The 12,280-nt window shown below is 61.5% G+C and overlaps 1 protein-coding gene across 2 annotated transcripts in view; it reads right to left on the bottom strand.

Annotated features, from left to right (window-relative positions):
- COL5A1 (collagen type V alpha 1 chain) overlaps nt 1-12,280 on the bottom strand; it is a 154,012-nt gene that overhangs the window by 4,341 nt on the left and 137,391 nt on the right. The window contains exons 62-65 of one of the 2 annotated variants that reach the window (XM_060013863.1): nt 11,700-11,955; nt 10,679-10,791; nt 7,543-7,611; nt 3,759-3,992 (exon numbers count right to left, since the gene is read on the bottom strand). In XM_060013863.1, coding sequence (XP_059869846.1) covers nt 3,759-3,992; nt 7,543-7,611; nt 10,679-10,791; nt 11,700-11,955 — 672 coding nt within the window. Of the gene's footprint in view, nt 1-3,758; nt 3,993-7,412; nt 7,482-7,542; nt 7,612-10,678; nt 10,792-11,699; nt 11,956-12,280 lie in introns of both variants that reach the window. The other variant, XM_060013864.1, reaches the window with a different exon arrangement.

The following is a 12,280-nucleotide window of genomic DNA, read 5'->3' as shown; positions in this document are numbered from 1 at the left end:
CTCTGTATTGGCAGCTGGATTCTTAACCACTGCGCCACCAGGGAAGCCCTGGCCCTTATCACCATGTGAATCAAGCAGGCCCCCCCCCCCAACCCCCGCCCCGGGGGAGGCAGCTAGCACGCATTCCTTCAGGCCTCCTGCAGGATTACCTGGGAGGGATGTGACTTTTCAAACTGTGGCTGAACTTCCGGTGGGCAGCGGAGTTGGGTGGGGTGAGCAGGCGCTGACCGTTCCAGGCCGTTCTTCAGAAGTGCCCCTATGCCCCACCTCCATGCTCTGCTGGGCCCAACCCTCCCCGGAATCCTCTCCCCTGCCTGAAGGAACGTGGGCCCATGTCCTCCATCAACAGGATTATTCTGTCTAGAGTCATGATCTCTCCACCTCCTCAAAGGCAACATCTTTTCCAGAAGTAAAAATGTCAAGCGCCAAATCCAGATATTCCCATGATGCTAAGTCTTGCCTCTGCATTGGCGATGCCCAGAGGACCACTACAGAGCTCAGAAATGACTGCCAGGATTCCTGGCGTCGGGGCAGAAAATTGGATCGGTGCTGTTGATTTTCTCAAGGAGAAGCTCACGGTCGGGAGTCCCGTGGATCTCAGCTGCGGAGCTCCTGGGCAGCAGGGCTGACTTCTTTGGGTGGCGGCGAAGGAGCCCGGTCCTTCCAGCCTTCTGAGCGATCCCCAGATCTTTGACTGTCCTTCCTGTAGAACGGCAGTTTTGTTCCCCGGGGCGCATGTGGCCATGTCTGGAGGAACTTCTGGTTGTCACAGCCGAGTGGGTAGAGGATCTAGCTGGTCAAGTCCAGGAATTCTGCTCAATATCCTACAGTGCACAGGACCCTTCTACTCCCCTGCCACACCCACACACAGCAAAGAATCATCCGGCCCCAAAGGCTGAGAAACTCTGGTCTAGAACCAGCTTTTCTCTGCATGCCTTAAGGGAACAGAACAGGAATGACAGGTGGAAATAATGGGCAAACGGGTTCCAGCTCATTTCTCAGAAGAGCTTCCTAACACTGAGACTTCAGAACCGTGGCCTGGGCTGACTCAGGAGGTAGTGAGCTCCCCGTTGATGGAGGCATTCAAGGTGCAGCTATGCCAGGAAGGGACTGTGGTGGGAAGAATGCTGGGGTGGGAATTAGGAGACTCAGCTCTGCCACACCCTGAGGGTCTTGGCAGGTCACTCACAAAATAAAGCGAAGACCCTGATGAGTGGTTCTCACCCAGGAGTGGGGAGTGCTCCTCGTGCCCTGGGTGCATGGATGCTGGTGATGTCCTGAAAGGCCCAAGCAATGGGCAGCTGCCCCAGATGCTGACAGCACACCCACGTCATCAGGAGACGTTGGGCCAGAGGGAGAGGACTTTGGATTGTAGGATTAAGGAAGGTCCGAGCCTGCCCTGTACTGGGAACCTGCAGAGCCGGGAGGTCAGGTTCTGAGTTCGACAGCAGTACTGGAAACTTCTGGGCAGGGAGCTTCGAGAGGAAGAGGCATGGGGCACTTGAATCTTCCCAGGAAGCGCTCAAGAGTGCAGGAGGCTTCTGAGCTGCATTAGGGGGCCAGGGGCCTCTGCCTTTTCACCCCAGTCGGTTCTTCACAAGATACATTCTCCCAGCATCCCTTCCAGGGAACGGTCTCTCTTCCAGAAAACCAGTCTGCACGCTCTACCAGATGACACGTATGGGGCCACCCAGAGTGTTGCCCTTTCTGCCGTGGAAGCCAAGGAGCTCCAAGCCCCGTCCCAGGCTCTGCCTCTGCTCTACGAGAGTCCCTGTTTCTCCTCACACCTCCACCGTGACTGCCTTGTGCCTGTGAGCCCGTGTTGCCTAAAACAATCACAGGAACAGGGATTCTTCTGGGGCTCACGGCAGCTGAGCACGGCTCTGAGGTCGTTTTAGGCACGTTCCCCCTGGAACAGCCCTGTGACGCGGTGCTGTTATAACTTCTGTTTGTAGAAGACAGACGTGAGGGATGACTTCACCCGGTGCCTCACGGCCTTCTGGGAGCAGCTTGGCGTCTGCGTCAGGAACGTGAACACATGCTGGACGGCTGAGGCTTCCGGATGCTTCTGGATCTCTTTCCACAGGGAACTGCATCCCTATCTGACCTTAAACAGGGACCAGTTCTGCGCACTCCATGGGCAGGTCTGAAGGACTGACCGTCACCAGTCCCAGGGGCCAGGGCAGCGTGGAGGGGAGGCCGCCCTTCCGGGCACCCTGGCCTCACGCCTGCCCTGCACTCACCTCTAGCCCCAAGGAATCCCTTGGGGGTTATAACTGGATCCTTTTGTAGAGAGAAGGACTGGAGCTTCCCACAGCTGAAGGGTCCATCCCAGTCGCAGCGGGGCAGCCAGGGAGCAGGCGGGACGTGAACTTGGATCCACCCGAGTCCTGCCCTCAGCGGCTACTAGCGACCCAGTGGGTCAGCGCTGCCCTCCCACTTTCCTGCCTTGCAGGGCCATCCAGACACTCTGTCTTGGCCAAGTAGCCAGACCACCTCAGCAGGCCTTAGGGAGAACCCTCAGATCCCACACACACGCCCCGAAAGCACAGGACAGGAACGCCCAGCGGGGAAGATGGACGCACAGGCAGGAGCACTGGCTGCTCACCAGCACGCAGAGGCAGCTCAGTGCCCGGGACACCTGTGACCAGCTCTGATACGTGTCCTGGCCACTCTGTACAACAAGGGTGTCGGAGCCAAGTGGTGAAACCTTCTGGAACCAGGAAGAACCAGAAGGGACTGCACGTGGTTCCCTCAATGCGGAAATCCACGGGAAGGGCCCTGACCGGAACTGGGGCCTGGGAATTAGCGAAGAGCTTTCCCGACCTCGAGACCAGAGGCACAGTGCCTTCCAGAGGAGGGTGTCCACAGGCGCCGGCACCGCGAAACTGGCCCTGGACACTAAGTGTCCCCCAAGGGAGCCAGGCTGGGTGGGGGGCCTCGGGCAGGGTCTCTGGGGAGCAGGTGGTGAGAGGCCGGGGGTCTGATGTCAGATGTGACACTAAGACCCGCAGAGGCGGTGCTTCCTGCTGACACCCCCATCTCCAGTCCTGGAAAGGCCACAGGAGGGACACGACCGAGGGTTTCACCAGGACTGGGCCCCGTGCACGGCCCAGGACAGGAGGATGCAGCTCGGACCCGGGCTGCCCAGGGCAGACGCAGCCCCGGGAGGCACAGTCGAGGGGCTGACCCTGGCAAGCGCAGGGGCCGGGGGCCAAAGAGCGAAGCAACCCCAGGCCTGACTGGCTTCTCGGGCCTGAGCAGAATGTCCTTCCCAGAGGGCGGCACAGGGTCCAGGGAGGTGACCCAGTGAGGGCCGGGGGTGTCACAAGGGCTGACACTGTCAATGCCCTCTGAGTCTGCAGGACACCTCCCAGCACGGCCACACTCCCAGGAGCAAACTCAGACTCAGCTCCGGACATTCCCCAAAAGTGGAGGCGTCTCAACTTCCGCATCGGACCAAGAACGCTCCACGTCACAGCAGGCACGGGATCAGGGACCCCGGTCGGCCTTTGCCATCAGGTCTCAGCGTGGCCTTCCCGACCCCAGCTCCGCGGGAAGGTCCCCACCGCTGGCCTGGGGATTCCACGTCCGCCAGCCACGGTCAGCGGCACCGTGCCTGGGCCCTCGCTGCGCACAGGGCCCGGCCCACGGTAGGTGCCCGGGAAGTTCGTGGTGACCGAATGAACTGCGTGAGGCACCGACGGACGCCGTCGCCCATCCCCCCCCCCCCAGGCAGGGCTGCGGGCGACACTCACAGCGCAGCCGTCCACCAGGGCGTGAATGTAGGGGCTGTTATCGTAGGACATCTCCTCATCGTTGGAGCCCAGGAAGCGCATGGCCTTGTCGTAGCTGCCCGTGGCGGCGTCCTGCCAGGCGACCGACTGGTAGCAGTTGTAGGTGATGTTCTGGTGGGCGGAGGCGCTGAGCAGCCGTAGGAAGGTCATCTGGACCACGCCCACGGGGTTGCCTTCTGTGTCCACGTAGGAGAGCTGCAGGGGCACAAGAAGGGGCGCTCAGCAGGGAGGGCACACAGGCTGCGCAGAGCCCCTCGTCCACACGGCCGGGGCTTCCAGAGCTTCAGCCACTCGCTGTCTCCTCTGGAGCGTGGGCTACGCCCAGAGCCCCGCCTGGAAACCTGCTGCACGCCCGGGCCCCGGGCCCCAGGCCAGCATGCACTGGGCTCTCTGGGGGGTTCCCTGGAACACTGTGAACCACGCCTCATTCCTTTCAGGGACCTAGATAACCCGCCCACTCTACTTTACCTGGTTGGTCCCTACTCAGCCTCCAGGGTTCAGCTCATGTGCCTCTGCCTCCAGGAAGCCTGCCAGGGTTAGGTGCCCTCACCCCCCTTGGCCCGGTTCAGTGTCCATCTTTCCTACTGGCTGTCAGGCCCTCCACACCAGCACTGGACTCCTGTGTCAGAGGCACCTGGGGCCTGGTCTGCAGCCCTCCCTGGACCATGAGTACCCTGAGGGCATGAGCTTGGCATGTACATCCCTGTCACTGTGCCCCGATGCCGGAGAAAAAACGGTGCTCGTTAGATCATGCTAATACATGAAAACCACTGGCTAATCTCTGTGACGTACAAGGACCTGGCTGGGGCCATGAGAATTGGAGACAGGAAGGGCAGGTGGCTTCGGGGAGGAAGGGGTCTGAGGCACGGGGTCTTGGCCAGCAGACAGGAAGGCTGGCCTGTGAGGGGGTCACAGGACATACGGCCAAGAGCCAGAAGCCTGGAGGGACCAGGCACCATCGTGGAGGCACAGGGGAGAGGCCCTTCTTGCCCCTGCCCGGGCACGGAATCCAGTGGAAAGCAGAGTGGGCCGTGCCGTGGCCTGGGGTGGTCAGCCCACACTGAGCGGGCAGCCCGGGGCGCTCTGGCGGCAGGAGCCTCGCTGAAAGCCCCGCTCTCTGCCAGCAAACCCAGGGCAGCACCGGGAGACAGTGTTGGTCCTCCAGTGGCTTCGCAGCATCGCAGGTCGGATGCACGCGGGGCTGAGAGCTCAGCCGGGCGCGGGCCAGTGCCAGGCGTCCGGAGAGACGGATCGGTTTCCGCGTCTTCTAAACTGCAGCTTTCTGAGCTGCTGGACACAGCAGGGGCGGGGGCGGTCCTTAGCCCCTGGGACGAGGCGGCTCTCTCCTCTCCCTGAAGGCCCTCAGCGTGAGAGGCCAGGCTCTCCTCACACACCCAGCAGGGCAGGGTGGCCCATCACGTCTCCCCGTCAGACGACGCACAGACGGACATCAGCATCTGAGACCCGCGTTTCTCTTCCCTGCTCTGTCTCGGACCCTAGCCCCCAGCCTACCCTAAGAGAGCCGTCCTGAACACTCGAGCGAGAATTTAAGCTGATATTGTGCACGTATGTATAGAGATGTCTATACAGTTAGAGCTGAAGGCGGTGAGCCAGGCCTGGGATCCTGCCCTTGCCGCCGGAGCGGGGGGAGCGCAGAGCTGCTGGCCAGCTCCCCACACAGCCACCAGACACCGACTTCCAGCCGGACCTTGAGGAGGGAGAGTGAATACCAACCGCAGTCTGGGCCATTGGCTGTTCCTCCTGGACGGAAGGCGACTGACTGTAGGAAGGACGCATGCGCAGAGAGAGGCGGGCAGTGCTGGACGCAGAAGGACCTGAAGCCCCCAGTGCCGGGCAGGTGGAGGACGACAGGCACGGCCAAGCCCCGCCCCACGATGAAGTCCCAGAGCCCCGTCATGAGGCCCCGCCCTCCCGGCGGGAAGCAGCTCTGCAGTATCACTTTCACGTGGGGCGCCCAGGGCAGCCGGCCCAGAAAAGCACCTCTTTCTTCAGGGAGGGACCTGTATTTATGCCCTGTCCACTCTGATGGTCACAGGCTGCTAGAAATGATGCAGCAGGAAAATGCCAAAGATGCGGTGATGTTTCCCCTAGACTGTCCCTTCACCTCCATCCTTGGTCAACTGTCTGCGAAACAGGACCCAAGCAGCAGACAGGCTCTGGGCTGGTGGCTGAAAGTGGGTGTTCTCTACCTGCTTCCACAGAGCAACGGGGTGGGTGTGTGGGGCCCTGTCTGGAGAAGGCCACCAGCACGGCTGCAGAAAGGACCACGGCCCCGGCTCCTCCTGACTCCTGCGCCCCCCACCCCCCCACCTCTATCCACCCGGCTCAAGGGCCCCGGGCACTGCCTCCCCGAGTGGGCGTCCACTTCAGGTCCTTCTGCCTGCCAGTGGCTCCTTCCCGAGGATAGCACCGAGGAGGTGAAGGAGAGAAGAAACAGCAGGAGAAAAAGGGGGTGAGGGTGCCGGAGGTCCCCACACAGAGACGAGAGGAAGTCCCCAGACATGGCAAGGTGAGCGCAAACCTTCAGTATCTGGAAAGAGCCGCAGTGGCTGGGAATCAGGGCTACGGGCCGTGAGATATTAATTGAGCACGAGTACCCCCGGGCCTAGGAACGGGGGGTCCCCAAGTGCAGCGGGCAGAGGCCGCTGGAAGGCCCTACTCTGAGTCCTGGGGGAACGTGGCCCTGGGACCCCCCGGGGAGCCAACTGAGGGCAGAGGGTCGGGCCCGCAAGTCGTGGACCCGAGAGCTGGCTTCTGAGTGAGAAGGACGTCCTTCAAGGATGGCCCAGGTGGGACACTAGCCGAAGAGTGAACGCAGGAAGCAAAGGGGGCTCTCGTGGCACCTGTAACGCGGCCACATCTGGAACCTAGTCCTTGAACTTGCCGGGAAGGGAGCATAGAACTCTGCACTTGATTCCGGAAACGGGCCCAAATCAAAACTCCCGAGATGCTCGGGGAAAACACCCTGCCGCGTGGCAGCAGTCGCCGGCCCCATAGGATCGGGTCCAAATGGCCTCGGCCTCTATACCGGCTAGAAAAGCATCACACCCAGAACTTTACAGGGATGCCAGTTGCCTTTCACCTCCAGGATGGCCTGCTTAAGACTGGCTCCCCAGAAGTTAACACAGGGACCAGCACGTCGTGGGCGATGCAGCGGAGAAGCCCAGGGTCCCGTCGGCAACCGGAATGGCCCCTCGGCCCCCAGCCACAGCAGGGGCAGGGCACAAGTAGGACGGATCCTGGAAAGAACTGGATGGTTTAATGGTCCAGGACCCACTTCCTCCAAGCTGCCCGCTAGGACTTAGCAAAATAAACCCTCCACTCCTGGTGTCTCTGGTCTCAGCTCCTGGCGGCACCCAGCGGGGGCTCTGAATGCCAGCTTCGTGTCCTCCACCCGAAGAGACAACCGTCCAGCTGCTCCCGGCTACAGTGAACCCTCGTCAGCGTGGCAGGAGGGGCCGGCCCGCGTCTGGCGGTCGTGGCCGTGGAGCAGTTTGGCCAGAGGGCGAGAGCAGGTGCGGCGCTGGGGGCGATTAGTCCCATGCAGAGCCGAGCCAGGCCGTGCCGCAAGCAGACAGCCCCGTGGCCACTTACCAGGGACCCTCGCTTGTACTGACTGTACCAGGTGGAGGGCTGCTCTTTGGGCCAGCGGGCCATTTTACTCTGCAAGATACGAAACGGGTGGGTTTAACGGACACTGCACACGAGTCGAAGGCCGTCTTACCAGTTTGCCACGCTTGAATTCACTGAACCAGGAACCCGGGTTTTCTTTGGGCCAAGAAGTGATTCTGGCCTAAACATCGAGGCGGGAGGTGGGGAGGGAGAGAAACAGAACGACAGTGTTACTTCTGCCTTCACGAGAAATGCTCCCACGTCCTGCACACACGCCTTCTCCCCGCCCAAGCGGGCCTGCGTCCTGCCCTCACGGAGATGCAAGATGGCCTCCTGGGAGAAGATCCCTTAGGTGCACCTAACTCCCCCAGAGCTGGGCACTCGCTCCAGCATGGACCCCTGACCGCGATGGGGACGGGGGAGCCCTGGTGCCTTCCAGGCGCGAGCACCTGCTTCACGTGCAGGGTCACGAGAGCCTGCATCTGACCCGATCTGGGTATCCAGCACCTAGGACAGAGCCTGGCACCTCGTGACTGCAGAAAACTGCTCGTGGAGTGAACTAAGGAAGGGGTGAACGGGCAGATCCTCACTCGTCTCGCCCAGAGACTATCATCTACTACTGATAGGCTGAGAGCAGACAGGTGGGCGTTCCCTGATTCGATCCCCTGATCTGGGGGCGTGGCTCCATCTCCAAGGCCTCTACCTGCGGACAGAGTGGGCAGGAGACCCTACTGAGGTCCGGCTGGGTGTGAGGCGTGCATGTGTGTTTCTGCATAGGATGTGGGCGTACATGGTGTGTGTGAGCGTGGTGTAAAATGGTGCGTGTGCAGCGTGTGTGCCGGGTGTGTGGTGGGGTTTTCTCTCTGGGGAGAGTGACCACAGGTCCAGCCTGTTCCCAGCTGTCCCTCCGGTGCTCTGCCTGGGCGCCAGGTCCCGTTCCCCATTCCCTGGCTTCTCCTCTGAGCTGGCCTCATGCAGGGGATCCTGAGAAGCGGCCCCACTGGAGGAAGAGCAAGCCCAGCCTGCCCCCCGCCCCTCGGGACTCTCCCCTCTGGTTCCAAACCTGCTGCTGTCAGCACTGCGCCCGAAAAGCACGAAGGCCGCCTCCTCCCAGAGCAGGACCAGAGGCGTGGGCAGGTTGGCGCCTCGTCCAGACTTCTGCCCTCCATCCCCAGCCCTTCCGCCACCAAGGGGGCCCTGCAACCCGGGAGACTGGGCAGAATGCCTCAACCCGCCCGAGGCTCCCAGCCCGTGGGGCCCTGGCGGTCAGCACTGGTGCAGAGGACAGGCAAGGAGCAGCGGGCGTCACTCAGCGCCCCAAGCCCACCGTCCGCCTGGCTCCACCACCAGCAAGGGCTCCTGGGGGGCGTCCTACTGGCTCTCCAGCAGCGAGGCCGTTTGCAGAGGACAGACAGCAACAAAAGAATGAGCCAGCATTTTTCCACTTGATTTTCCTCCTGGGCCTCTGCCAGATGCAACGGTCCTGAGGTTTGAATTTCCTTGTGAACCACAGGGGTCTTGTTGCCAGGAGTGTGGGTTCCCAAGGATTTAAAATTCCAGGTAGGGAGAGCGTGAACATGAAACAGGGGTCCCCAAGACATCCATGTCAGTGCAGAGCCCCTGTTCCTGCCGGCCCACAGGAGTGCCGGAGCTCCCCTCGGTGACAGTGAGATTTAGGGAGAGGGCACCTCTCCCTCCAGAGGAAGTGGCTCTGGGCGCTGGGGCAGCCGGGAAGCCGAGGACCACAGGTTGCCCGGCTCCTGCCGTGCCCCACCCTGAACCTGCACAGGTACCATGGCTGCGGCTCCAGGAACCCACTTCCCTCGGCGTGCGGCACGGGATGGGGAGCCCTCTGGGAGGGACATTACGGAGGAGGGTCTGTCCAGGCAGATGCAAAGGGCACTGCGGCCAAAGTCTCCACCATCTTCCCAGGTAGAAACCTCGCCCCCCTTCCTCACCTGTCCTGGGCCACAGTGCGCCTGGCCTCCAACGCCTGCTTGAGAGAAAGCAGCACACGCCTGCCACACACGCCTGTCCCTGCACGCCATCCACACGCCACCCACCCGCCACCCACACGCCATCCACGTGCCATCCACACGCCACCCACGTGCCATCCACACGCCACCCACCCGCCACCCACACGCCATCCACACGCCACCCACACGCCATCCACGTGCCATCCACACGCCACCCACGTGCCATCCACCAGCCATCCACACGCCATCCACCAGCCATCCACGTGCCATCCACACGCCACCCACACACCATCCACAAGCCACCCACACGCCATCCACACGCCACCCACACACCATCCACAAGCCACCCACACGCCATCCACATGCCATCCACACGCCACCCACCCGCCACCCACGTGCCATCCACACGCCACCCACACGCCATCTACGTGCCATCCACACGCCACCCACGTGCCATCCACCAGCCATCCACACGCCACCCACCAGCCATCCACGTGCCACCCACACGCCACCCACACACCATCCACAAGCCACCCACCAACCATCCACGTGCCACCCACACGCAACCCACACACCATCTGCACACCATCCACCCGCCATCCACACACCATCCACCCGCCATCCACACACCATCTGCACGCCATCCACCAGCCACCCACATGCCACCGCACACCACCTGCACACCCATCCACACACACTGGTTCACACCCTTCCGCACACACAGAGACCCCACCACAGAGGCGAGGATGCTGAAAGACCACAGAGGAGACTCAGATCGACACCCCACAAAACCTCCACGGATCAGAACCTCGCTGAACAGACTGTGAGGGACGCATGGCGCTCAGGAGCGACTACCCAGGAAGCTGACGCTAAGAATTTCAGCAAACGCCAGCTTCTAAAAGACGTATTTGGGTCACTTTCACTCCCAAAAGTCCTTCCATGGGTTTCAGGTTGCTCTGAGATCAGAACTGTAGGGTCATTTTAGAAAGGATTTGACCAACCAGTGGCGGAAATCCCAGCCCCAGGCGTGGTAGGAGGAAGATAGCCACGAGCCAACCACCCCTTCAACTTCCACAAATGAGGCTGCACTAAGCCCGTCCCATTGCTGGAAATTTCTTCCTAAGGCAGATTCAAGTCTACTTGCGGAGGAACAGCCGTGAGTTTAGATCTGGCCCGTTTCTGGCTTTCATTCTTAAAGCTGCCCGCACGTGAAATGCCTGGAGCCCTGGCCCGGCCCCACCGGGAGAGGAGGCCACGGAGGCGGGTACTCACCCCCTCGGACTTCTTGTCGGGGAAGACGCACGTCGAGCCCCCGGCTGTGAAGTTGCAGTAGACTTTGAAGGAGTCCCTGGAGCAGCCTTGGTTCGGATCCACCCAGTATTCACCTGGATCGCAGGGTTAGGGGTGGGGTTAGGGAGGGAGGCGGGTCGGGAGAGCTGCTCCTTGGACAGTTCCAGAAGCAGCTGCCACATCTCAGTCCAGCAGGGCCAGCACACAGCCCGGGCATGTGCCGCAGCACAGCCCTTTCTGGGCTTTGCCCAATGGCATCCTGCTGGGCCCATGGAGTGACAGGGACAGACGCATCACCAAGAGCACAGCTGGAGCGTGAGGCCCACGGGGCCCAAGCTCTGCCTGCTGGCGGGTGGATGGGAACCCAGAGGTGCTCCAGGGAAACTAGAAGTTCACGTACTTAGGATCAGAGTCAACTGGAACCACAGGCACCCCTTAAATCTTGCAGAAGAGTTCATCCTTCCCAGAGCAAGCCAGTGGGATCTTATTTTCTAGCAGGTAGGTAGTGCTTGGCTATTAATGGTGAGAATGGGACTGAAGTTCTGGAGTCTAAATAGTACTCTCCCAAGTACAACTTCAAATACCAGCACGAGGACTCCTGCTAACACTGACAGCAGCTGCGGCCAACACCACGTCAGGCCCAAAGCATTTCATATGCTGTATACACGTCCTCTGATAGGCACGTGTTTTAATTCCCATTTTGTAGGTAGGGATCATGGGACTCCGGGTAGAGCAGGTTACCTGCCAGACAGTGGCTAAGATTAGACTAGACCCCGGCTCTGCGTGACCTCACAGACTTGACCTCTTTCCCCGGCCTCCCAGGACGGCTTCCCCTCCTACTATGATGCCTCGTCAGGTGACAAGGGGGACCTGCATCCCCACTGCACCAACGGGGACCTGAGGCCGAGCGAGGTGCGTGCCCGCCCAGGCCTGGGTCCCTCCCGCCACACCGGCTGCTCAGCCCCGACCCCTCCGTTTGTCCCCGGGTCCACGGTCGCCTTACCGTCGGGGAAGTCAGGGTGGCAGAGCTGAAGGTCTTTGCAGGTGCGCGCGGGGTTCTGCTGCGTGCCCAGGGGTCGCTTCATCTGCTCGATCTCCAGCTTCAGCGAGTTGAGGGAGCCGAAGATCTCCTCCATGCCGTCCGCGTAGTCCATGTAGTTCTCACCCTCCCCTTCGTCCATCAGCTGGCTGGCGTCGATGTTCCGCCGGGTCCTGGACGCCTGGATCGGCAGGGGCTGGATGACTTCGCCTGGGGGGCCCTGGGTGTGGAAGAGGGACAGTGAAGGATGGGAGAGGACGAGGCAGCCCCGGGTGGTGGCCGGGCCGGGACCGCCAGGGCCGCACCTGCAGGGTCCTGGGCCGCAGACGTCGGCCCCTCCTGGTAGTACAGTCCTTTTCCCTCTTCTCTGTCTCTGGAACATTCCACACCCATCCCTCGGGGCCCTGTCTAGGGCTGCCTGCCCCTGCCACACACACGCATGCACGCACACACACGCACACACACGCATGCACGCACATGTGCACTCACAGAGGCACCTGGGCACACACACGCACGCACACACACACGTTTTGGGATTGAACCAC

The sequence above is a fragment of the Delphinus delphis genome, chromosome 6 (assembly GCF_949987515.2).
Source record: "Delphinus delphis chromosome 6, mDelDel1.2, whole genome shotgun sequence".
In the NCBI taxonomy this organism is placed as follows: Eukaryota; Metazoa; Chordata; class Mammalia; order Artiodactyla; family Delphinidae; genus Delphinus; species Delphinus delphis.
The sequence above is the reverse complement of the archived record's forward strand: the minus strand, read 5'-3'. Positions and strand labels throughout refer to the sequence as shown.